This window comes from Amblyomma americanum, chromosome 7, assembly GCF_052857255.1.
Source record: "Amblyomma americanum isolate KBUSLIRL-KWMA chromosome 7, ASM5285725v1, whole genome shotgun sequence".
NCBI classification, from domain to species: Eukaryota; Metazoa; Arthropoda; class Arachnida; order Ixodida; family Ixodidae; genus Amblyomma; species Amblyomma americanum.
Window position 1 is genome coordinate 48,122,758 of NC_135503.1, and position 27,291 is coordinate 48,150,048.

Genomic DNA, 27,291 nt, shown 5'->3' on the forward strand with positions numbered 1-27,291 from the left:
AAGAAGAGCCAGAGCGGCAAGCAATGGCTGTTAGTTTCCTGTTTGTTTGTTTGTTTGTTTGTTTGTTTGTTTGTTTGTTTACCCTGACTCTTTTTATGCAAGGAGCATGCACGCCGGCATGCACGTTATAACCGGATGACGTATGCTGTGTGCAGAGAGGTAGGGAAAGGTGCAGAAAAGGGGACGGGGGGGGGGGGGGGGGGGGGGGGGGAAGGGGGGAGTATGCGAAGGCATGGGAAGAGAAGGCGTGAAAAAGCCGAGTGTATAATAGGATGCAGAAAAAGGAAGGAGACGAGTTTAATAATCCGTCAAAGTTTCCGCGCCCGTTTCATACGCACCGCGTGCTCACGTGCGCGCAGCGCCTATCCAGCGCGTCTTCTTCACTCGCGTCGCTCGAAGAGGAGACGACAGTCTATCGAAAGGAAAACAAACATTTCGCTAAACGGTAAAAGACTTGCATCAGAGAGAACGGGTTTCGACAATCGGTGCGCGCGTTTTTCTAATACGTATGTGTGCGTGCGGTATCTGTTTACGCGTATGTGTGCTTGGGTCCTCGCTTGTGAAAGGGGGTAAGGGAAGGATAGAATCAGGGCATCCGCACAAGCACACGGAGACCGTCTACTCCCGTCACCCCCTCCCTCCTCTATACCTCCCCCCCCCCCCTTTTTTTTTTTTGGAACAGCCGGCTGTAATGCGCACGCGCTGTCTCGTTCTGTTCCTTTGTGAAGGCGCTATCTCATATTCAGGTCCCGGAGCGTGTCGCGCAGGATCTCCCTCCAAATATATGCGTAAATAGGATTGCGGAGCCGTCTCGCAGATTGCTTCGGTGATGCCTCGACGCGCGCATTTCCCCGCCTCTGCGTTTCCCGCCCGGAACTTGTTTGTTGTTGACAGCTAACACCACTTTTGAGGCGGGGGAAGAAACTGTCACCACCGAGAAAAATGGCAAAAAGGTAGCTCGAAAAAAATAAATACGAGGGAAAGCTTTGTTGGGGAGTGAACGATATACGGGAAGAGAAGAGGAGTATAGGGAAGTGAAGCGGCGGATTTGTTGACGCCAGTTGGCGGCAACAAATTGATAATAAGCCGCAGGTTGCGCGCAATTTGTCTCGCTCGAATGCAATGTGGCTAAAGAAAGGGCAAAAAAAAAATCAGCGAAGGTAGGGCGCTCGTCATTTGAATCAGGGCGATGAATTCGTGTTATTGGACTGCGAACTGAGCGTGTTCGTTTAGTTTTCGTGCTTTTTTTTTGCGCATTTTGACATCGTTTCTTAACGGGCGTCGTTTGCTGTTTGTAGTTTTATATGTATTTTTTACAGAAAAACTGGCGCACAGATTTTTATTATTGCTATTGTTAAGGCGCAAACCTAAACACTCTGGAGGAGAAGATTGGCATGAAGAAAAAGACTGATGCCATATGATAATAAGAAAAACTTTACAACAGCTAGCCGCTGCGACGCTAAAACGCGCAGATTTGTCACTGAGAAGTCTTCGAAGAAACCTGCAACACAATTATTTAGCTGCCTTTTTATATGCATATACAGGGTAGAAAGGGCAGTGGCCATGCATCCAAGTTAAGCTATACTACTGAATCCCCCCAATGCTTCATACGGGCTGTAAGAAACAACCTTAGTGGGTAGTTCGTGATTAATTGCTATACCACCTGATGTTCCTTAACGTGCACTGACACCGCACAGAACACGACCGTTCTCACACTGCGCTTTTACCGAAATGTCGGTTTCAAGCATCACACGCCCGGTGAAGCAATATGTCATCTTGTGAGTCTACATAGACAAGCAAAGAATTCAATCAATAAGCTTTATGTCAGTATTTACAATATGGCAATCATGGTGATGTCCGACCTTTGTGCATGGTCGGTAACTAGGGCCAAACAGCGCCAGCCACAGACAATGCAGTTAAGCATATTTGTGTGATTGTGTATAACATTCTGGTATATACCGATGCAAATAATATACGCTTCTCGCCGAACTCCTTTGTTCTCTCCCGTGACCTTTAGTTTTCTCGATAAACTGAAAAAGAGCGGCTCTCAAGAAGGGCAGAGATACTTATCAGAGCTGCAGCGAGTGCCGCTACAGCATTTCTGTGAGCGAGTAAACGACAGCAAATGCGGAGGGTGTGCACGCTGATATTGATTAAGAGCTTTGAGCAGGTACAGCATGTGCACACTTATCCAGAACCTGAGAGTGAGTCATGAGGAACGAATCCTGATGACGGCTTCTTGGTCCCATCCTGGAGATAGCGCTTTTATACGATTCCTTACCGTCCTGCGCTGTCCCCTAGCCCAGCAGAACTGTTCGGGCTCAAAATAATTATCATAATTTCTAACCTGCGTCGATAATTCCGAGGACGGTAAAGAGTATAGTCAGGCAAATGAGGTAAGGAAATTTGCTGGGAAAAGGTATACAACCAAGACTGGAGAAGGCCGGGTGTAAGTGGAGATTGGCGCGAGCCTAGCAACACACTATAAACATAAAGGTGTAAAAAGGCAGCAAAATCTCCTCTAGCACACTATCTTTTATAAAAGGGAGTGCGTTAGAAGACAGCTTACTCCCTTCTTACTCCCATACAGGCGTATTTGTGTTTAGAGTGCAGGCTTTGTCGGATCTGAGAGCGCGTGCAGAGCGTCGTGCCTCTTGAAGTTCGTCCGAACGTTTTCCCACGTGAAAGCGAAACTGCAATCCCAAAGATCTACACCGGGCGCCGGAGAGAGAGAGAGAGTCGTTTGTCAGGGCCAGTCATGGCCGGCAGCGCGCATATCTTCTCCGATCGGAAAAAAAGAAGATGGAAGTCGGGGCGCGCAAAAAGCCGCTTCACTTCCCAGAGCTCAGGTGACCAGGAAGCAGCGCGGACCAGGCAGCTGCCGTGTACGGCACCGCAGCCATGACCGCGCTCGTAGAATTGCCGCTTCCTCCGAAGCGTAGAACAATCGCCCCGTGCACGGTCCGTCACGCAGAGAGCGCGTCCAGCGCTGCCCCGATGCTGGCCGCCTTTAGCGTCGATGGCGGACGGGCCGGCGTGACGTTAAGAGGGTTGCGCGGGACGCTCGCTTGACCGTTCCGGCTTGACCGTTCGGTTGCTGATGACGTCGCTGAGGGCGGTAGAGGACGAGGGAAAGGCAGGTGGTGGTGCAGCGTAGAACGCATGCGCGAAGTTTGCACCGCTGACGTTGACTCTGTGGTAAAAAGAAATGGATGCTACATTGGTTCCGGCTCCTATACCCCCATCGTCCAACTCCTCCTTTTATATCTCCAGTCCTCCACAGCCTTCACCTCTTCCTTAATAATAATAATTGGTTTTTTGGGGAAAGGAAATGGCGCAGTATCTGTCTCATATATCTTTGGACACCTGAACAGCGCCGTAAGGGAAGGGATAAAGGAGGGAGTGAAAGAAGAAAGGAAGAATAGGTGCCGTAGTGGAGGGCTCCGACATAATTTCGACCACCTGGGGATCTTTAACGTGCACTGACATCGCACAGCACACGGGCGCCTTAGCGTTTTTCCTCCATAAAAACGCAGCCGCCGCGGTCGGGTTCGAACCCGGGAACTCCGGATCAGTAGTCGAGCGCGCTAACCACTGAGCCACCGCGGCGGGGTCACCTCTTCCTTCGATGCGAAGTTGTGTCCACCCAGATTGAGAGAGTTACCGCCTTTCCTTTACACGTCATCTCCTCCTCGCCATCCGCTTCCGGCCAGAATTATTCCAGAGCCCTTCACTATGGTCACGGTGTAAGAATATTTTCTTTATTTTGCACCGTGACAATGGCTCCTCTTTCTCTTTTCCTTCTTTCACTCGTTCTTTCCTCCCTTCTCTGGCGGCACGGTTGAGCAGTCCAGCTAGAAGTGAAACAGTTACTGCGCTTTTGATTTCCTGAAAACCGTTTTTTTTTTATTTCTTCTAATCTCGGCCGTGGTTTCGATGGAGCCGAAACGTAAGGCATGCCCGTGAACTATACGCTGTGAGTGAAGGTTGGAGCCCGAGGTGGTCGAAATCCGGAGCTAACTACTACAGCTACTCTTTCTCCTTACCTGCTTTCACCCCCTAGGGGCTAAAGCCGCATAGGTCAGAGCATCTAACTATGCCTCTTGCTATAATTTGGTGGTAATCGATGTTATCTATTGCCTGCAACCTTTTGCCTCCAACCTTTTGCCTGAAGTGTATTACACAGGGCCTTTCAGGCAAGGCATAAGTCAAAATACGCGCCACTATTTGAAGAGAACACGACTGGGCTGAGACGCATTGCCCGCACACATCTAGAAGTTGAGTTCTCACTCTCGCATTTACTCCTCCGACCTACCTGGCCTCCTGTTGGAAGAAGAAATATGCGTGTATACTCACACAGTATCTCCTTCCTTTAACGCTTAGCTTATCCGTGCGACACCTGGGGGCTGGGCGACAAATTTGTCAGGCGGGCTTCCTGCAGAGAGAAAGACGCATTGCAGCTTCGTCGCAGGCTCAAGACGTGGCGCGCGCGTCCGGGAAGCGTCTCAAACAAGTTTTTTTCCTTTCCACCCCGACCGCACGCAGGCAGCCTGTAAACGAAATGAATTCGCTCACGCATGTTTGAATGCGTGGAAGCACGCGCGATGTGTGCAGTATATACATGCTCCACCTCTTGCACTGTTCGAGCCATCGCGCGAAAAGCGAGCGGCAGCTTTCGTGATAATTATGCTGAGCACGAAGCGACAACCGTTAAATTTGCGTCTTGGTACTTTTTTTTTTTTTTGCTTCGTATAGCCGCCAGCTTCTTTACGTTTTTCGATGTATTTTGGCCCTGCGGACATTGCGCGAAGCCCAGACCGGTTTTCTTTTACAGAGCGAGGCGGGGCAAGTCTCTCTGGAGCCGCTGAAATTCAATGAATCAAGCGGACTGCGATTACAAAAAATGATAATTATAATAAAGGCTACGAGCTACGTGCTCAGGAAACATTTTGATAAAAACTGTTCAAACAGAAGCCCGAAGAAACACCATTAACTGGTGTGAAGCGCAGAAAAATACTACAGAAAAGTGCAAAAGCACTAGCAACCAACGGCACTGGACTCTAACATGACAACGAGTTTTAACTTTGTTTGAAAAGTTGGAACTTTGTCTTAATCTTCAGTGGGCACTTCATGATAATTTCAACAGCACTAATCCTCAGCTGCAGTTATGCGGGAGAATAAAGCTGACTGCCTGACGATGTTTTCACTTGTGTTAAGTGCCTACTGCTTTAATATGTTTACTCTTAAATAGTTCGGTTATTTTTTGCTGTCGTCTACATGATATGTGTTAGCTTACAGTGGTTGAAACCCTTAAAGAATTTTTGTTGGTTTCCTGAAGCTGTGTGTCCGTACTTCCTGCTTTATGCTAAATAAACAAACTTTCAAACTATACGCCCAAATTACTGCAACGTGGGATGCATGTCTACGAAGACGAGTCTATGTATAAAAGCCTTGCGTTTAAATGGCCGAGTTATAGGTCGCTGCGCGAGCTTGGCTGGAATGGGAGCGCTCGGTCCCCTGTATGTTATTGTAACCAGTAGCCTAAGAAGAGTAGAAAACTTAGTTAGGTAGTAGAGATGTCATAAGAGACGCTATATCCAATGTGCTTGTCATATATAGTTTAGTGTAGTTATTGAGCTTATATTACGTTCCTCAAAAATTAGTTATGGTAAAGTTTCAGGGAGAGGTTTTTGTGCCCGTAATTTGGGCCATTAACTTTTTTTTTTTGATTCTGGGCAATCACGTAAAGCATTACGCGAGGAGAGTTTCTCGGAGCAAGATTTGTGCGGCGAGGTTTTTGTTTTATTCTAGGCGGAGCCTTACACTGCGGTGATGGGCCTCAGCGGTGTGATAATTTTTCGAGAAATCGCAGTTCAGGTATACGTAAGGGAGGTGGCGGTGTGTATAGATTTGCCTCTCCGCGTTTCCAAAACAGTGTCAGTGCAGCGACTGCGACAGCGCCTAGTGACACCCGGCTATGGGGTTATCGGAAAAGACGTGCACACAGCAGACGCGGGCGGTGGCGTGTGCGAAACAATGCTCCGCGCGCCGGCGAGATCGCTTTCGAGGGAGCACGATACGCGGTTTCTTTGAAAAGCGTCCGCCGGCCAGAGTTTACATGGTGTCCGAAGAGCTCGATAAGCGCGGGGTCGCCGTCAATGACGTTTAGGCTGCCGCTTCGGAATGCGTCGCTCTCACTCGCAGCCGAGGGTTATAGTCTGCCTGCGCGCGCTTTCCGTTGCTTGTTTACTCCTCCTTGGGGCAGTGTAAACAGAAAGGAGTAACACGGGGGTATAAGCTGTCCTCTAGCGGAGTGCGCTTTCGGACAGCTTACGCCCTTTTAAGGCGAAAGCCTTTGCAGGCTCGTGACTAGCCAGCGGGTATGTTCGGAGAAAAGGGTTACAGTACAGCTGTCAGTCAAGCTGATGACGTCATCTAAATAAAACAGAATAAAAAGCAAAAATCAAAACGAATGAAGGTAGAAAATAAAAATAAAAAATTTAAATAGGAAATAAAAATGGAAAATAAAATAAACGAATATATAAAATAAAATACAACAAAAATAGAAATAACAAAAATACAACACGTACTGCCGCCATGGAAAAAACCCGCGTTCTAGAAAGTTCCACGCTTTCGCATTGCTGCGCGTAAGGAGACTGAAGTGCCCTCGGAACTTTTTACTCCCGTAAAGGTGTATTAGTGTTTAGAGAGTGCATGGCCACGTGTAGTGGCCTCCCTAGCTGACTTATCACGTGACGCTAGCGGTGTACGACCTATATATGCACAATTTCCTAGACTAAGCGGGGAAAGTGAAAACTCATTTAAGATCTGGTACTTTCAATCTTGATTGACGCTGTTCTCTCCACCGTCAGTGCACTCTATTGTTTGAGTTGTTCAGTGATGGAAACAATGAAGGCCTGTTTCTGAAGGGATTCAGGACCAGAATGGGCCGTGATTTTTCCCTGTCGTCGCCTTGTCTAATCAGTTGTGTCACGATTTTCCTGTCGCAAACCTCATGGTTTTAATGTATCTTTGGCTCCATGGTACACGAGACCACACAAGATATGATCCCAGCATGCTTCTTTAGTGAGACCTCCATGCCACTGAAATCAGCTGCGTAAAATTGCGTCGACGATTTGTAGCAATCCCTCACTGGCAAGCCTCCTGTGCGGTGGTGTCGCATCGTTAAAGCTAATGAGGATGATATAAAGAGTGAACTAATCTACAGACAAAAGGCAGCGTTCTATTGCAAGCAAACCATAATTATCTGCTTTTCTTGAAAGTGGTCACTTGGCCACTTCTCGTCAGAGCTGCGGTTTTGTTTGCGAGGCATTCCCTTTGCTATGGACACCACTAGCGCACCGGAAGCCACAGGTACACATCCGGTGCAACATGTACGATGCTTCCGATGATGGCCTTTATTTAGATCAAAGCCACGCGGCGCTCTTTATTTTTTTTTTTATCTTCGTCTCTCTTCTGTTTCAAGGTGGTTGGTCTATGGTGCTGTTGTATTTCCGTGGCGTTATGAACTACCAGGTAAAGTCACGAATGGCAGGAACAGTTAAAAAAAAAGCGCTGGAGAGTGCTGACGACGCTTTTCGCAACGGTTGTTTGAATAGCTAAGCAGCATCTACAATTATTTTCCCACGGTACATAGGACAGAAGGTCGGGTGCAGAAATCCCGCTTAGCCGTACTAAGATAACTGCCTGAAATAAGCATGCAAATACATGGCAGCGTTCAGCAGTGCCGGCGTTGAATTCAGATGCAGAACAAATACAAGCACTGGAGCAGTGTTTGCTCGCGTTGCGTTACACCGTACTCAAACATCTCCCGTTGCACCGTTCAAATACCACCGACATCATCTTTACTCAGTACACCCAGCCCTGGATAAATAAACCGGGTTAAAAGGCATCGAACTCTGCGAAGCAGGGAGGTCGGTGGCGCTGCTGCCAACACGCCACCCTCCTGGTTCCACCGACGAGCACACAAATCCGGGTCCACAGGAAGAGGATGAAGTGCTTGTCTTCGCGTTGTTATGCGGAAGAACCAACGAACTCTCCAAGATTCTAATCTTTTTTTACGAGTTCATCGGGAAGCTGTTGTTGGCTTTTGACTTAGCTTACAAAGCTATATCAGACCATCATAGGGCAAGTATGGTGAACTACGGTCATGACTTGTGCGCATTCTGAGTCTGGCGGTGTCGTTTGAAAGTCGATGCTCAAATGCTCATCGGCTTTGAAAGCGTTTAGTCGGTACACTTCATCACTCCGTTGTCAGTGTCTTTGTATGCTGTGACGCCACTTGCACCGTCCGGATCTGTCAAAGAATTGACCGTTATGACGCTCTTAACACGACACTTAATGCTAAGGCGCAGCAGGACGTCGCGTTGTCAGATGAGATAAAAAGATGCACCATTCGCTGCGCGAATCCACCTGAGCGTGCAAAAGTACCGCAACACGCAAAGAGCCAGGAAGTTCGGACTGCGTCCCGCGCGGTCGCTTTGACCGGGAAGCCGCGGTTCCTACCGCAAAACAATCGGGACCGCCTACAGCGCAGCGCCGCGCCCAGAGCCAAGCGATGCATTAAACGAGCAGCGGGACGGGACGAATACGCGTGGCTTGATCCGCCACCCCACCGCCACCACCAGTGATGCCGCAACTGCACTACGGGCGGGCAGGTTGCAGCAGCGAAATCTGGGAAAGGAGGAAAGAGATGGGGGGGGGACAGCGGGTCTGTATATACCAAAGCTATCCGAAAGAAGGGAGCTCGCAAAGAGTGAGCGGGGTTTGAGGAGGTGGAAACGAGGGATCCAGAAGTAGATATAGCGGGAAGGCATCAAAAGGGCAGAATTCACGCTTTTTACCTGCGTCTGCAACCTTCCCCCACCCACCTCCGTCCCGCTCCCGCCACTGCGTTTTCTATCACCGTTTCTTCATGCGCGCATGAGTGCGAAAGAATGAGGAGGGGGAAAGAGACGCGAGGGGGAGGGGACCAGAAATAAAGAGACATGAAATCGACCAAAATCGACGGGAACCCACTAGCGTAGCACGGTGAAGGCATGACCGGCGAGGTAGGGGGAGGGGAAGGGGGGTTGGCCAGCGGCGGCGGCGGCGGCGGAGTAAGCGTGCGCCGGGGGTGAACGGCCGTGAGTGACCGTGAACTTGACGGAAGGAGGAAGCAGTGCGGCCGGCCTTCCGCGCTGTCTCTTCCGGGCAGGAGAGGACGCGGCGCCGGTGCGAGGGAGGGAGGGAGAGGGTAGGGGTGCCTGCTGCGGCAGCGAGCCTCCGCGACGCAGCCACGCGCGCGCACTGGGTCACGCATCCTCCTCGCAGCATGGCGGCGAAGCCCGACGCCGGAGGGGAGCACGGTGCCGGTGACGTGCGCGGTCGCACGGCGGAGGCCCGCGCGCTTTCCGCTGCTTCAGGCTTGAGAGACTGCTCCCGCTATGTGCGGCAACGGGGGGCGCCGTACCAGTCAAGTTTCGATGTGTATACAGTCACGGCTTTTTCTTTTTTATTTATCCATTCGCATTGCGTAACCTCGTCCTGGAGGTGATAGAAACCCGTTCCCCACAGCGGGAGTATATTAGCCGATCGTGAGCGGTGGCGCCCTTCTGCGCAGCTCCGACCGGTGTTTATTTGCTTGCCGCGGCGCGCGCTTCCGGGCGGGCTGTATCGCGCAGATTTGCCGGTGCGTCGCCATCTTGGGAGTTCTCTCGTCCGCGCTGAAGAGAAAGTTCTGCCTGCCTGTCTGCGTGCGCTATATAGTATTTATCGATTGAACTCTTGAGAGGAAAAATTCTCGCTGCTATCGACCTCGCGTACAGCGGTGTAGTATTCTGGACCACGCAGTGTGATTTTAAGCGTCGAACGCTTTGAGCCCCTATTCCTTGCAAACTAAGGGCGAACGTCGCCCTAAACTGAAGTGGAGCATGAGCTCGAACCTAACCGAAACCGCTCTGAACTCCGTCAAAATGACGGGTAGCAAAAAAGAGGTTTTACCATATGCTCATAGCCCCGAGCGGGGTTCGAACCAACTCAGGCGAAAACATAATATAGCTTCGTTTTGCGAGGCTTCATTAAATTGATCTACACCTGCACCCCTTCCCGCCTCTCTCACTCGGCAAGAGCTTTAAAACGCGCAGCAAAAACGTCACGGGGTAATTTTCAGCGTCTTGAACGCTGCTCAGCTCACGAGATAGCTTTCTCAAGCCGTACTAGCACTTAAGTAAGATAACAGTTGTGGGGAAGGCTACAATTAAGCGTCCGCGAAGCGCATTACAGTGCCCCTCGCTCTCGCATGTGATCACAAAAGTGCTCCACCTATTTCGCCCAGTACTGTCGCTCTCAACGTTGTGTGTTCACTGACTGGCTGATGATCTTGCTTGTGCTCGTTAAGAAGGCAGTAGCGCGGAGCGCTTCTGTGGCGATTTAGCGAACGCACACTGAGGAAGAAATTTGGAGGCACAGGCCCAAAAGGGGTGTAGTAAAAAATTCTTCTGCGGATATATCGATTGTGTAGTGAAATCTTCCATTATATAAAAATCTCTCAGGACGGTTACGACTGTGTGACGCGATGTTCAGCGACAGCTGTGTAGGCTTTTATTTTTTGGGGATATATTGAGGTAGAAAAGACAAAGTTACCTCATATCGCACACGTCTAGTGGTCAAGTGATGCACCCCTGCTCTGGCAGGCAGCTGTTCCAAACGGAGCCACCCATAGACTTATGCGACCTAGGTTGACAGTGACATAAGGTCACGTGACCGTCACATTGACGCACCCACCTGTTACGACGGCGACGAGAAAGCCAGGGACGGGCGCCTAACAGCTCTCGCTGTACAACGCAAGAATCTGCATCGGAAAATTGCGCTTCCGCGCAACTCCTCCGCGCCGAAAGCACGTAAGGCGTACGACTTTCGCCGCTTTAACAAGCCGCAACGAACCACGATGAACACGCGAGCGTCACGGTGTGCGGACAAAGGAGACCCTAAGATATTAGCATGTCAATTCAAAAGGGGCGCTCTTCACTTCTCGTCGAAAGAAAGGAACAAGCTCGCCCTTGAATAGATGATTACTTGCGCCCTCTAGCGATACGCGTGTTTCGTCCCGCTCCCTTTTATTAAGTATCCCCCTCTCTTTGAGCGTCTGTCTCTTTGCGGTCGGCGATCGCAGCCGCTCTCGAAGCTCAAGAGGACCAGTGTGCGCTTCTCTTTCGTCCGATGGGACGTGCTCAAGCGCACCACTGCGACGGAGTAGTGGCTCGATCAAACATCTACGCCATTCGTGAAACTCTAGAAAAAAAATAAATTTAAACAAAACCTTCGTTCGGCAGACGCGCGTCTCGCGGACACGAATTCGCGGTTCGATCACGTTCGCGTCTCGCCACTTGACGCGGCTGCAGTTTTGAGTGGGCGGCAACCGACCGCAGAAAGCTTGAGCGCGACTGTCTCCGACCTCGCGACGTTTTTCACTGCTCCGCAATCGTATTTCTGTGCAGTGCGGCCAAGGCTACCGCATTGTTCCCGCCCAGGAGCGACGGTATTCACGTGGTAAGACCGGGTGTGGAGGACTTTTAGACAGTTTAAGCGCAGCGGTAATGAATACTTTTACCACCAGCCGCCAACAAAGCATGCGCAGATGACTCTTTGGGGGCCACCAGCACATGCACTGTTGGCGGCCTTCGATAGAGGTAGGCTGTGTGACACTAGGCCAAAATTCTCCATTGATTACCTTCGCACAGTCACCACGTACGATCTTACGGTGAACCGGAGGATAACTCTGAAGTTATCTGGAACCGTTAGCGGCTTGCTCTGATGACATTTCTCACTTCTCGCCCTGATAACGGAGCGAATTTGGTGTGCGGTGATAATGTGATAATGCTTTCTTTTTTTGGTGAGGCATTTCACCTTTCGACGTGATATGTCCAATGGCGAAAGCAAAGTGCGCCTTGTTGAGTGTACTGGGTACAGCACTGTACCGAACTAAGCACAGAGAGCAAAGCCATAGAGCGGACTCCCCCTCCGAGCCGAGGCCTAAGAGAAGGAAAACCATACGCGTGAACGGGCAAAGTTTCGTTGCTGAAGTCGCAAAAATTAACTTTGCCTTCAGGCTGTTGTGCAAGGACGCGTATAGGAACTGCGCTGCAAAAAGAAATGTCCGAGAAAAATGAACGCCGTTTTCTTTGGACATGGCAGGAAAGCGAGATAAGTAATGGAAAGCACGTTTTGTTGAAGATCATTGTGAGCGAAGCGGCGGTTTTTCACGTCAGGCAAGCTTGAGAATAGAAAGGGTGACCCCGTAGCTTGAAAGAGTTGAGAACAAAGGAACATGCTCTTTAAGCTGGCCTGTGCTTGCCCTTCTTGCCTGTTGAAGCCTTGTAGAGAAAAACAGCAACAGGGTCGGATATAGTTCGGAAGGTCGAAATGTTGGAAATGTTAAAACGTATATATAATGTTCGATGCAATCCAACCGATTTTATAGGGATGCCTTATGCTTTCCAGTTGCTTTTCCGCAAATGGGGCTACCATTGTTGTCAGATTTGTTACTGCATTGAATCTGAGCGGTACTCATGTTCAAGTCATCGTATTCCTATTGTGCATAGAACCTCTCACGATAACTCACTGCAGACAGAACTTTCAGCGAGCGTGCCTTGAGCTCTTATTTTCCCAGCTTTTTTCTTTAGCTTATGGTGCGTCTTCCTCTACATCTTCGTATAAACGTTGGTGATGGCTGTTTAAGGTATAAGTAAGATGCAAAAATAACCAGAATATTTACCCTTCTTGGGTGACCGATTGACGGAAAACACGTTTACTTTTGACTGGGGCTGCGTTTATGGCTGGTGGGATGGAAAGGGTGGTGCATGCAGTTACGAACACTTTTCTTTCCTCGCGCAATGGTCTTATGAAATTCCCGGCCAGAGAATATAGTAACATTCATACTGAACGACCTGCGACATGAACCGTCTTTTCTGCCTGGTGTGTTTTTTGTTTGCTTGTTTGCTCTGAATGTCGTTTTGCTGAGGCTAGGATAAATTTTGTTATTCATCGCATCCTAATAATTATTCCCATTCTTTATTGTCACTAACGTTTTATTGTAATCTTTTGCTTCTTTTGCTTTCACATTCCGCTCTGTTTTGCATTTTCATTACCGCAGAGTTTAAAGCAACGATGAACATGTTCACATGACTCGCCTTAGGTAAAGCCTTCGGGGATTTTGAGAAAATATAACTCAAATTGTAAATCGAATAGGGCCATGCTGCCTCACAGGTCATTCCGTCCGTGTCCTTGTGGCGCAAAATATTAACAGCGGCAGCAGAGCCAGCGAATGCCCTGCCCCCTCAGGGGCGGGTCGACACAGCTCTGACGTCGCCCACATGGCCCCAAGTGGCGCGTGCTTATTCGCCAGAAGGTAACCACGTGATCCCGCAGTGGTGACGTCATTGAGATTCTTGTTGCAAGAGAGGTTAGCTCAGCTGCTTACTGCAAGACAGCAGCGCCACCGTGAACTCCGCGGAACTTACTCGGAACAACTGTCGCTCTAATGTTCTATGATGAAAATAAAATTAGACGGCTCGTACCCGTATCGCAACGTGAAAACTCGGGGCTCACATTCGTCAGAACCAGTGCATTCAAAGATGCACGGCTGCTCTCAGACAAACTTTTGAAGTGTTGCTATTTATGAAGAAAAAAAATGGCTGGCGGTTTAGCAATGCTAAGCACCAACAAGCACAAGCAATGCTAAGCACGAAGGCTCGACTAAAGTGTCCGCTAACCCAGGGAGCCATTTATGCTCGCTTTGAACTTGATCATGCACCATAAATTTAGTTTGACAGTAGTATTAGTTGATAAAGAAGAGGATGTGTAATGCACAGCGCGAGAGTATGTCGAAGTTTAACACGAGGCGTGTTCGGCTGTTTTCGGGTCGAGCATGGGCATGGTGGCCCGGTGTTTTGTGGCGTAATCATGCTTAGAGTTCTCTTTTCGGCACTATTTCTATGCAATAATAATAAAAAAAACTACGGAGATAGCCTAGTGCTATCGCGCTGTGGCCAGTGAAGCTGATCTCTTCGCGTCGCCGCGGGTTAGAATCCCAGTCGAGGATATTTATTTGATTTATATTTATTTATCTATTTCACTTGGCACAAACCCACGAACATCGCAAGATCTTGCTCGGGGTTTACCCGTCGGTATAGTGTTTTCGCACTAAAAGACGGTTGTTGCGCTTCGAACGTGTACCATTAATGCACGCATTTGGTGCCACTGGACTGATGCTGAACTGTCTCTTCCGAGAGGGTTATACAGTCGAACCTCGTCATAACGAAGTCGAAGGGGCCCGGCGATTACTTCGTTATAGCCGTAGCTTCGCTATAACCCGTGCTGACCGAGCTTCCAATGGGAATCATCATTCCTTCGTTATATCCATTATTTCGTTATAACGAAGTTCGACTGTACTGTAAAACATCCCACTTGTCGCGCACTGGCTCAAGTTTCAAGTTCAGTGCCAGTAATTGTATTGATAGTCGCTTCCGGACTTTTTCCCACGCTGTGAAATCACGTAGCGGGAAATTACTTGGACGGTGCCCGCGGTAGCGGCTTGGAAAGCGTAGGCCGCACTCCTGGCCACCCGAACAGGTTCCTTCGTTCGTCTTTCGTGTCGAACGAAAACCGCGCGGTCGCCCACAGGCTCGGCTGTGAACAGGAGGCGCGGAAAGAAGAAGGTGAGAAAGAAAAGAGCAGCAAGGATAGACGATAGGCATACATACAAGGGAAAAAAGAAAGCCACGCTATCGAGCTTACCCGGAGGCCAGGTTCGCTCCCGCTAAGGTCAACAGGTGCGCAGGGCCAGCACAGCAGCGGAGGGGGAGGGTGAGGGTTACAGCAATGCACGAAGAGGGAAAGAAAAAAAAATAGAGGAAAACTGGTTTTATTCGTGCTCTCTTCCTCTCTCTGCCTCCTTTTCTTCTCACCTCTGCCGTTAAGGACGCGGGGCAAGGGCGCGGCATCTGACTCGTTGTGTAATATCTGAGCTGGCCAAACTGAAAAGTGCGCTTAGTGACGGAAGCTTCATAATCGGCGCGATTTAGTGCATATACTGTGAGGCGCACCGTCACCTAGTGTAAGGACATCTTGAGAGCTCCAAGAGTTTCCACTAAACGAAGACGACCTCACCTTTCTGCGCCCCCTATCCCTCCATCTTTTTCAGGGTCCACCACATCTATGTCCTCGTCATGGTATTAGTGCTAATCGATATATCGTAACAATTAAAGAACCTGATGAAAGTTACTGTCCTGAGATTGTAGTCAAGGGTTCGACGAAAGCTCGTCTGGTCAGACATTAGTAGAAGCAAAAGATTACAGTCACTGACCAAGCGCTGCGCAGCGTCGTCACGAGAATATTTTAGCCTCATTGTGAACAAGGAACCCGTACGGGTTCCCAAACGTCAATTTGTTTTTACTTTGACTTGGTCAGTGACTGTAATCTTTTGCTTGTCCTGAGATTATGGGGTCATGTTCCAACCAACATGAGAATGATGCGCTGCGTAGTTCGCCTTCTGGCCAGCATATAATGCCCGCAGTCAACGCGTGCCAATGGGCCCGATGACGTATGTCTAATTCCATGTTCTCTGTCTTTGTTTCTTTCTCTCCCTTCCTCCAATCAGAATCGCGCCTGTCAGCGGCCCGGGAAGCCCAGGAGCAGAGACACACGGTCATGGAGGCCGCAGCGACGTGCTTCTGACAAGGTAATAATAATAATAATTGGTTTTTGGGGGAAAGGAAATGGCGCAGTATCTGTCTCATATATCGTTGGACACCTGAACCGAGCCGTAAGGGAAGGGATAAAGGAGGGAGTGAAAGAGGAAAGGAAGAAGGAGGTTCCGTAGTAGAGGGCTCCGGAATAATTTCGACCACCTGGGGATCTTTAACGTGCACTGACATCGCACAGCACACGGGCGCCTTAGCGTTTTTCCTCCATAAAAACGCAGCCGCCGCGGTCGGGTTCGAACCCGGGAACTCCGGATCAGTAGTCGAGCGCCCTAACCACTGAGCCACCGCGGCGGGGCTTCTGACAAGGTACACGCCGCTTTCGTGACAAGGTACACGCCGCTTTCGTGACCGCGCTTCAGAGCGGGCCGTATACCGGTTGCGGTTAGCGTTAATCTGAGGGGGAATGATAAGAAAACATAGAAATAAAACAAATACAGGGAGATGTACACAGTGTATCAAGTGCTGTAACGCTGAGAGAAACAGGATAACATAAAGAATACAGAGGATATAAGCAACACAGATAGACAGGAGGCGACCAGAAAGAAACTTTACAAGCTGCTGCGCACGATTGGGCCGGCAAATAACGGAAAGTAATAAGAAGAGGAAGACGGTTGGTGGATATGTCCGTAAAATGGCGGTGTTCAATCTCCTCTCTTTCCCGTCATCACTACGTCACTAGCAGAATTAAGTCTTCTGCAAGGAAAGGCCCTGTATCGGAGATATCTTAATTAGTGCCCTGTCCTGCGCCAGCCGTGTATCGCTAATCACAATAGACTCCAAGCTTTCCTTCATTAAACTTGTCTTCCGGTATACAGCGAATTTCCGAACCCCATTATCTCGCATGTTGCTACGTTGTTTCAGAATCGCCCTTATCACCTGACTTAATTACTCCATATTGTCACTGGTTAATGTTCTGCGCAAGATGCGTCCTGCCCGAGCCCGCCTGGTGCGCTAACTTTCGACCAAAATGTTCTCAACATGCACTTTGTTTATAAATCAGTCTCTCCTCTCACGCTAACTCTCCGTTTGCTTCGCCCTCCTGGCTGGTTTGTTACTTTGTTGCGGTAGATGCAAAAGGTACAATGTCACCTCTAAACCTCGAATCTGTGAGGAAGAATCCAGTGACTGCTTTTAGATGTATACTCACACGTGTATCTCTCGGAGAAAACAAACGTGATGCAACGGAATACATGTATAGATACACAGTGGAAAGGCTTACGCGTGAGGAAGCTCTCGTTGGTAGTAGTAGTCTGCAGATTAAACACAACCGCTTTGTGTTATGCATAATTATGTCTCATTTAGCTTTGTTACAGCAAAACATCGTCAGGTTTTATAATTCATCAAAAATGCAAGGTGGTACCAAAAGCGAAAAAAAGCGATTTAGTTCCCGAAAACAGAGCGCTGCACAGTTACCTGCCCGCATACCGAAAGTGCATCTGTTTCTCGCTCGTACAAAATAAAAATAAACAAGAATAAAAATCAGCATCCAATCAACTCAGGCGCCGCACTGTGGATTTACATGCAAAATACTTCGGGCATTTCCTCGCGATTCCATCTCAGCGCGGTCACCAATTTACATGAGTGAGCGCAGCTTTCTTCCCCGTCTAAATTGCTTTCGAGTTGCGAAAAAAATTCTAAAAAGAAAACTCATTGTCTTGTTTTCTTTTTTGTTCGCATTTAAAACAAGCGGTCGCATTGCTGCTATCTACCACGTCATCACCATCAAAACCAATCGGCCATTGAAACTAGCATAGAAAGACGCGTACAACCCTTTCCATTACTTTGATCCTCTCAAAAACGGGAGTGCGGATGGGCTGTAGGGAGGGCTATGGGGGGGGGGGAGCAAGAGCGACATGGATAAGGCTGCACGTGCGATCAGGAACAAGCACACAACAAAGCCCGCGCGTCCTTTGCAAGGTAATGCATTCCAAGCGGAGAGTCGAGTACACAGCGCTTGTATTCGAGTTGTGGGTGTTAAAACGCAACAAGTGTCTTTATTCACTGTATTTTTCTATGAGGACAGACACAATGCACACATAAAGAAATGCTCGAACTCCGAGTATAAAACTTGAAGAACGCAACCTCTGGGACCGACTACAACTGCAAGCTCACAATGAGAATGCGATTCCCATTCATTCCTTCCCACTCTCTTTGGTCGGTCCTCACTGACGAAAACAAGGCGCTTAGCTCGGCTGGGCTCGGGGCGGTTGCTTTGTCGACCTGACAGGGACATTTTTTAGCGTATATTTGTACTTCTTCCGTATTTTCTTTATTTTTGTTGCTCCGTATAACTTAACAAGTTGCTGCGAGCAGGGGGATCTAACAAAGCGGTGGGGGAGGGGGTTCGGAGGAAGCGCCGGTTTCGAATTCATTTGACTTTCACCCCGTTGAAACGTCCGCGGAACTTCACTAAAATCCCGCTTGAGTCGGGGCTTTTAGAAGTAAAAAGAGAGAAAGAGAGAGAGAGAGAAGCAAACGGGCAAGTGAGGTACAAGAGGTGATGCTCTTTTCATTTCAAAGCGAGATACAGACTGCGTGGCAGCTCTGAAACAGACTCTACTCTGTAGATCCGGCGGTGGTGGCGGCAGTATGCAAGCGAAGGTGATTGCATACGCCGCCGAAGCTTGAGAGTGAAGTAAATCCACTCCACGTGCTCGGCTTCATTGTGTTCCGGTGCGCGACCTGGCGGCTCTGTCTCGGAAGTTCGGCGCGTGTGTTTGTGTTTTCTGACACATATATTTGAAACTGGGGCTCTGTCGACTGACACAGTCGAGTCGAAAACGATCGTACCCTGGGAAAGTTCTGCCGCAGCTTTTTTTTTTTTTTCAAGGCTTTACGTGTTCTACAACGACGAGTCGAGTGTCGATTTAATTTAGTGGCTCCCTCGCGCTCTCTCGGGAGACCTAAGATGAATACACCCGGTAACAAAAGTGGTGCTCGGGCGCTCGCTATACTGCAATGAAGATTGTTTGTGTTTGAGCGGTCGTACTTAAAAATTAAAAAAACAGAACAAAGCGGCAGCACCGAAGCTCAGCTAAATAGGCCTGGGCCAGCGACGTGTCCGTGTGTGCAGAAAGGAAAGGGTGAATGGATTAAAGAAAAAAAGACAACGACAACGTCACCAATTCTCGTGAGAAGCAAGAATTGTCACTTCGTTCAATACAGTATCCGGGATCACTGGATCCTTCATTTGAGAGGAAAAAAAAAAAAACACTCGTGTCTAATATTGCTTGGCAGCGCCTTGACGGCAACGAGAGCTGGAGAGTCTCTTGGTATTCGTCGAGTGTATGCAAATTTGAGACAAAAAATTCTGAGTCCAGAATAAGGTCACCAGTTTTAGCAATTGCCATTTTTTATTAACTGATTCTTTTTTTTTTCTCGCTGAACCGACGTACTTAGTTTTCTGGCGCACCCCTGAAAACAAGTATCGTTTTTTTTTTTCATCTGAATGGAGCCTTTGGAGAATATTTAATAAACAATTATGCAACTGTTTCTCGTCGGGCGATCAACGAAATCGGCATTGCGTGTTTAAAGCAAACACACACTTTAGTGGTAGTGATTTCTTAAAAATAAACTTGAGGAATAAAAATTAACGCAGGGTGCGCCGAATGCACACTTCATTGTATTCAATTTTGGGCATGTCTAGCATTATGTTTTCTGTTCTCAACTTGTATCTTTATTTTGATATTTTTATTTCCTCTCATCAAGCGGGCGTCTTGCTGTGTCACAGTTTGAGAAACGGGTCGGCGAGGGAGGGAGGGAGGGGGGAGGGGGTAATTAGCGGTCACTGCGAAAAACATTCATGAGATTTCCACGTTTACCTTGATGTTTCTTCCACAGCTTGATTGTGACTAATTCAGTGTTCGTGTCGCTTTTTTTTTTTTGTCTACACTAAAAAGAAACCAGGGTATCTCGTTTCATTCTTACAGGGCATAGAATGCCAAGCAAGTGATACGAAAGTTGGGCTCCCACCAAAAGCCAGGCATAAAAATAGACACTTGCACTTGTTTTTGTTGCCCACATATACACACGCGGGCGTTGACTGAATTCGCTCTATTTGCGACATTAGCCACGCACACCCGTGTATCCAGTGAACCGACTGCATTACGCGCGAACATGTCGATCGATGCCATCTCTGCTGGAGCGCTACAGTGGCACGCTTTCTGTTCGTTACGCGAGGTGGCGTTCATCACCGCCCATTTGGCAAGCTTTGCGGGTGCCAACAAATTACGGCGATGAGTGCCAACAAAGATCACGAAGAAAACAAAGGCTGGCTGTACAGCGCCGGGCGCTCTTAACGCGCCAGAATGATGCAGTGCAGCCGACGTGAAGGACATCGCAGGAGCCAGTCCTTGCACCGCGAAGGCCTTTTCTGTGTTTTTTTTTCTTTCGGTCGGGCCGGTTATCCTATTCGACATCGGTGCCGTTGCAAATTTGGCAGCTCAACTGGCCAGCCTATTTGTACACTTAACGAAAGTGCGGGGCTTCAAGCAAACAGCGCTAGGAGAGGTCGTCGGGGAAGCATTATAGGATGATACTGAAAGTTTGTACGAGTGGCACTGATTCCAACAGCATCTAAACAAACGCGGCGCTTAGCGAAGCGACAGCAAACCTGTATCAGACTGGTTTAGCCAGCTGTCTACTCTTTTAGTGTGTCCAAACAGCTGTTCGCTCTCTTGGTCTACCTTACTAGTTCTTTCACTCACCCGTTCTATAGCATGAAGCTTGTCAAGTCCGTGGGATGATGTCGTAGATGATGATTATATATTTCTATGGCGCAAGGGCATCTGTGCCCACAGAGCGCAATGGCAGAAGATATTTCCTTATACCCAAGGTGGGGTCAAAGACCCATTTCCGAAGCATTTCCTCCCAAATAATCCGAGCACCATGCATACCAAGAGAAAGCTTGTACCCATTGTATCACCGGTGGGTACCCGGCGTCACTTGGGATCGAACGCCGCACTTCCCGCATGCGAGCCGGATGCTCAAATGACTAGGCCACCGCTGCGGTTATGATGTCATAGAAAACTGACAGTTACCTAAAACGCAATTTTGTCAGGGCCATATGAAAGAGTGATCCTCGGTCACGGGAATCAAAAGCGCTTATAATGTTGCGCATATATCTGTTTCTTTTATTTTCGCACATTGGAAAGGGAGTCTTAATCACAGGCATTGCAATCCTCAACAAGGCATCCACTCATGCAAGCACCGCGCACTTTCTTGTTTCGAGATTTTGACGGGGTGCAACCGTTGTGCGAAAGTCTTCATGCGTTCACTGCTTTATTAATGTATTTAGGATACAAGCTTTAATAAGGAAAATACTAATTCTGATTCTTTGGTCATATCAGGGAAATTGGCGTTGCGTGCTAAATGCCAGCACACAAACACCCGGTAACAACTGACGGCAAGCGGCAAAATTCTTAAAGCACTCTCTTCTACACTCTAAACAGAAAGGAGTAAAAAGAGAGTAAGCTGTCCTCTCCCCTTTATAAAAGGGAGTGCCCTAGAGGACAACTTACTCCCTTTCCACCCCCATATAGGCGTATCGGTGTTTAGAGCGTATGTTCCCCGCCATGAAAGAGCCAGTTAATCCGGAAACCTTTTCGAGACATTTATATTATTCGTCGAGCAGAAATGAACGTATACTTATGCAATAGTTACAACTAAGCGGGAAAAGATAAGCAAGTATAGCGTGCTTAATTAATAACCGATTCGCGCGCGAAAGCCGTTCATCTTTTCTTGATTGCACGCACTTCTTACGCAGCCTATTCCCGAGGCGCGAGGATAACGCGGAAAACCTGCGTCCGAGACAGGCGGGACGTGAAAAAAACCTGCAAAAGCTGACGCAATTAGAGCCACGACTGTCACGCCTCAGGTCCGTGCAAATTTAACGCTTGCGTCGCAGCCAAATCAAGCTTGAGGATGCCTTCTCTCTCGCGGTGGCAGATCGAGATTAGCGAGCTTAGAGAGAGAAAGAGAGAGAGAGAGACGGATAGATAGACAGAGCAAGGAAGAGAGGTGTCTCTCAGACGGGGATCGCCATGGCCGCGACCTGAATATATGCGTATGTGCGCTCGTGTGCATGTTACTAAATACCCGTCTCCGATAAGAGGCCCTTCCCGCGTCGCGTGCTGGTTGGGGTCTGCGCGCGTGCGAGGGGATCAGCGTTGAATGCCGCAACCTTCCGACGCGACCCTCGGTGGCGCGTTATGTAACGGCGGTAAGCCGGGATCGCTATAGTAGAAGCAAGGGCGGGCTGAAGGGGAGGGGGAGGGGGGGGTGCGGTTATTCAAGTTGTGAGTTGTTCCGAGTACTGCGCGAATTAAGCGGGGCAGCGCGGGCTGCCAGATCGGCAGCTCAATCACGTCCTTCGTTCCTCTCATGCTCAACTGGGCGTCGGGTTCGCGAGTTCTTTGTTCTGCATAAACGACTCGATTTCGTTTGAGCTTCCGTCACGAATACGAGCTTGAAATTTATTGGAAAGTATTAGCCCCCCAATGCGAGACCGCTACTTCCAAAGGACAGCGGCAGGAATGTGACCGGCCTTATTCGTAGGCTCGGTTGTGCAAGTTTGCTTAGCAGAATTTGTCTCCATAGAGATAATCGCGGGAAGGCTATAGTTCAGGGCAAGTCCGAAGTGAAAAGCATCTTGGAAAAGAGTATGACGTCAATTGGGTTAAGTGTTATTGTCACGGGATTACCTCTCATATTTCCCTCTCTCTCATTTCGGGTTCCCTTGAACACGTAGAGCCCATAGTTTTGATATGTTGTTCGAAACGTGTGGGCGCGGCTTTGGAAATATTTTTTTACAGCAGGTTACACATTCACATGCTAGGAGCAGAGAAAATACCCGAGTCTGATTTAGCCGCAATATTTCTTCGCTGACAGCTAAGCTAAGAGTTCGCACATTCAGCGGATTACTGAACTGGCATAAGGACAAAATGATCAAGTATTTTGCGCAAGCAGCTGATCGTCATTTTTAAACAATTGCATTATTGTTTATTATTTCTGCATTATTATTTATGCTCAGTCAAAACGGTGTGAGTGCCAGATTGTGAGTCCATAGATTCAGTAGCAAATGCTGCTCATTAGAGAAAAAAAAAAGAAATTAAAGGAACTCTGAGGACAAATAGAAGTTCGATTGTATTGGTTCTAATTGCATTGTATTGATTGTATTGGTCCGTTCTAATTACAAGGACGATACTTTCACTTAGGGTGATGCATTTATAAGCTATAGCAAAGACAAAAAGTGAAGCACTGATATTGGTGCCACCGGCGGTTTTTGCCAGCTAAGCGCTATTGCGATAAGACAGTTCGGTAGCACAGATTCCTGAGGCCATGTTAAACTGCCATTCACTTTTTCAGCCATCACGGAGTCTCGTGTTCGGTCATGACCGTGGTGGTCTCGATCGAACTACAGGGGGAAAATTTTTTTGAATTTTTAAATCCGTTTTTCTCAGTAGTAAACGCGTCATTTGCTGCCAGGCAAACATCAACATAGCCAGACAGAACCGCGCAGTCGATGTTTACCAAATATAAAAATTTGATGAAGTTGTTCTCACAGTGTACACTTAAGTTCAACTACTCTTGAAATGTTCATAATAAATATACTAACCAAAACATTCTCTTGTTTATTGACGTGCAGAAATCATATACATGCAATGTACACCCTAATTAAGTAAGCAGCTACGGTCAACAGCCTTGTCCGAACGCTTTACAGCCTGAGAAACCAACCTCTCCATCACGCGTCATAAACGTAGCGACGCTTAGAGCATAGTAATCAGGCCTAAAACATTCGTGCCACCGAAGAAAGAAACAGAAGCAAGAAAGAAAACTGCACTGCCTTTAGAAGACAGCCCCAGTCCTCTTGTTAGCACTGATGGCGACACAGGGATGCGTACGTCATAAAGGGCTATGTAGCTCCTGCTTACGGCGCACGCCAACTGGGGATGAAGCAGAACTGAGGGACACACCATAAGCAAAACAAAAAGAAACACCAGGCTCGACGCACGTGATAGCTCGGGCAAAAACAGCTCCCCAGGGTCCTGAGTTGTTTTGCCTATCATTAGAGATAACGGGCCAACGGGCCCGCTCCAGTGCGACCGAGGAAAAAAGAAATGAAAAGACACATTTTCCCGCGCAAACCGTTTCACTCGTCGCGTTATTTCGTGCTCCGAGCGTCGCTTCTTGGAAGCAAACCAACATCGGATGTCAACACTGGCGAAATACTTGGAAAGGAACGCCAGTCGCAAACTGACATCGCTGTCATCGCAGTCGCATTCAAATCACGAGAAGCGACATACCTCTGGCACTCGACGACGAACCGCTTGATCAAATGTGTGCGAGTTTGGAGATGATAGAAAGAAGAGAAGAGTAACCCCGGATAGGAAGAAGACACCGAGGGCGCAAAGAGGAGGCGTACATAGTAGGCAATAATCATGTCGTCTCCGGGGCGCAGCAGAAATTGATGACCGCCCTGGGATTCACGCGACAGGAAGTGGAGAGGAGGAAACGGCCGAGCTATCCCTTCCCCACATCTCTCTGCTCGCTTCAGTTACGCGGAATAGAAAGAAGAAGCTCCCCCGTAAATGGAAAGAGGGCGTCCACAGAAAGAGAAGCAGAAGCCAACGCGTATGTGTAGCGCATTTGCATTCGCTCGCCACCCAAACGTATAACGAGCTCAAACGACCGCGTAGGCTGCGATGAAGAGGCTGTAACAGCGGAAGAAGCAACTGAGGTCCTCCTTGTTCTTTTCAGCATTGCTGTTGCTGTTGTCGAAACGAATTATACGGCCCTTTCTTTGGTTCTTATTTTTTGCACCTAATAGCGGGAGCACCCACTGCTTCCTGTAAATAAAAACGGAAGAAAGGGAAGGGTATGTGAAGGAGTACTATAGTAGTTGCGTAACGACTTGACGACGACCTTATGCAAACAGCCCCATCGTGGAGTCTATTATTTGATTTTTTATTATTATTCCTCACATTCCGCTTTTGGATTTCTACAACTGCATTCCTGTTACGCCAACGACAGTCGCGTAAAAATGTAAAACACGCACGTAGGTGTACTTTTTTTGTAGCTTCGCCTAATGAATTGAGTTACGGGTCTCGCTCATATTTCTTGTTCTTGGAAGCGCGAGAAGTGCAGGAGTTGCACTTTTAACGATGAAAGTTTTCGGGAACTGCACGAGCGCGCGTCACAAATGAGGCGAATTAGTCGAATTTGGAGCACGTGCTTTTGAGCTATATAGCTCGTTATGTTCCAAGCGTGGATGATGACGTTCGTTTTTAGACAGAAATGCTGCATAAACAGTGTTTGTGACGAATGTAATGCATTCCTAGCCGAGCTTAGTGTGAACAGCAACAGATATTATAAACTCAGCTTAGTGCGCAACTCATGAACGCAGCTAAGTGACCGTGACAGCTTCAGGGAAGCTTTTATGGAAAACGCATGGGGTCAGTAATACAAGTCTAAAGTTTACTACGCTGTAGACAACATGAAGAAAAAATTTACTTATCTTTTTGCCTAAAACTGCGCTTTATTTAGTCACACTTTGCCCCTGTGTTTTTCTGCTATTTAGTGCAGGAGCAACAGCACTTGTGCATATAACACTCATCGAGGCAGCTAGCTGTCCTTTTTTGCGTCGTACCATGAAAGAAACATTGAAAGAGCCTCTATATACATCAGTAAGTGCCTCTGAGATGCCAACAGCTGGATATCTTAGCTCACGTGATACACCGTCCTGGAGCTCTGCCGTGAATCGCATTCAAATTGTGTCGTCAAGCTCAGGAGCACAACCACAGGTGCCACGCTATAGCTAGTACCCGGAGGTCAGCAAAGCAAAAATGCACTATCTGATAAACTAACTGAACGTCCACCCGTGAAAGAAAAATTAGTCAAAGGAGAGATTACAGTTATCCGGTTTGGGGAATGACAGCAAGCACTGCATTGTGGAAGCCGCACTAGCGCAGAGCAGTCATCTAGAATTGTCATTGTGCCGTGATGACCAGCTGAGTTACTTTGGCGCTCTGCTTACTGGGTCGTGGATTTCATTTCAAGCGTGGCGGCCGCATTAGGGTGATGGCGTCTTGTGGGGGTATGCCCAGAATCACAACACAGTTACAGGGACGTTTTAAAAAGATATGAACTTCGAAGTGGTGTTGCATATATTTCTCATACTTTTCTTAAAAGCAGTCGCTAGCTGTTAACGAACGGTCGAAGGTGCGCTGTGAAATTAGAATTATTTGGGAAAGTTATGTTTACATGTGTTTCTTGGGCCGCACATTCGCCCGGCACCGACACCGGAGTTATATATAGAACGACCTTTCACATCCTCTTCTACAGTGTACTCGGCTTTTGGTAGCGAATGGATGACCTCATAGGCACACTATAAAACAAAAAAAAAATAGCTTGAAAACTTTTGTTTACATGCATTCCTGTAGGTTGTGCCCGCAGCTGTTTCCCCCCGCCGGCGACGGCAGCGCCACTGCACCTTGTTTACGTCACAGATCGACGCTGGTCTTTAAGGAGAGTCTCCAAACTTTCCGACCGGTTCGCGGCGGGACACAGCCCTCAAAATGGTGTCCGAACCCCGGCTTGCCGTGCCCACGAGGCCTACGCTTGCGCTCTGCGATTCGTCTGTGGCAAAGTAAGCTGCGCAGTGTCTATATTTAAGTCGTTCATTCGCGCATGACCGCAACCGATTTGATTTACTTAAAGCACGAAGTATACCCTGATGTCGATCTAATTTGTCTGACGAACACTTTAAGTCCATACTGATTATTGAGTTATCAGGTTTGTAACTGCAGTTCACCCAAATAGTGAAATTCAAACATCAGCTGCACTATTCGCATCAACGTTCTGGTTCATGCTTCCTTGCCTCCCAAAAGGCTAAGCTGTAAATTCACGTTTCTATGGCATTTTTGAGCATACTTCACCGCGCATATCTGAACGTAACATTTCAGTTTGTATCATCACGTATCCTATGTAGTTATGCAAAATCCTACGGAGAGCTAGGTGCCATAATTGAACAAACTGTCATGATAAGCTGAATTCAACTAATAAAAATAAATAAAGAATAATAATTTATACCTGAGACCGGTCATTACTGGATATTATTGCATGTTTTTATTTATATCTACTTATTTATTTCCCGGCCCTCGTAGCTCTGACAAATGTATAATTCAGCCCTCTAGCCGAAGAGTTTGGTAACCCCTTGTCTATAAGATTCCTTCCTTCCTTCCTTCCTTCCTTCCTTCCTTCCTTCCTTCCTTCCTTCCTTCCTTCCTTCCTTCCTTCCTTCCTTCCTTCCTTCCTTCCTTCCTTCCTTCCTTTTCCTTTCTTTCCTTCTTTCTTTCTTGCTTTCTCTTTCTTCCTTTCTCTCTTTCTTTATTTCTTTCTTTCCTTTCCCTCAGGAGATGTTGGCCGCGGCACCCCGGTGCGTTGCACCCTTTCTCACCGCGTATATTGCCTATACTCTTTGAGAGGGCAGCGCACGTTACGGGGCATTCGCTAAGCGAAAGCAAGGGAG

At 48.1% G+C, this 27,291-nt stretch overlaps 1 protein-coding gene across 4 annotated transcripts in view; it reads left to right on the forward strand.

The window, feature by feature from the left end:
• Window positions 1-27,291, forward strand: part of LOC144099046 (PR domain zinc finger protein 1-like) — a 167,708-nt gene that overhangs the window by 50,952 nt on the left and 89,465 nt on the right. For all 4 annotated transcript variants that reach the window (XM_077632069.1, XM_077632067.1, XM_077632068.1 and 1 more), the window contains exon 2: window positions 15,659-15,739. Coding sequence is in view for 1 of the 4 variants with exons in the window: in XM_077632063.1 (XP_077488189.1) it covers window positions 15,659-15,739 (81 nt within the window). In the remaining 3 variants the exon portion in view is untranslated. The remainder of the gene's footprint in view (window positions 1-15,658; window positions 15,740-27,291) is intronic.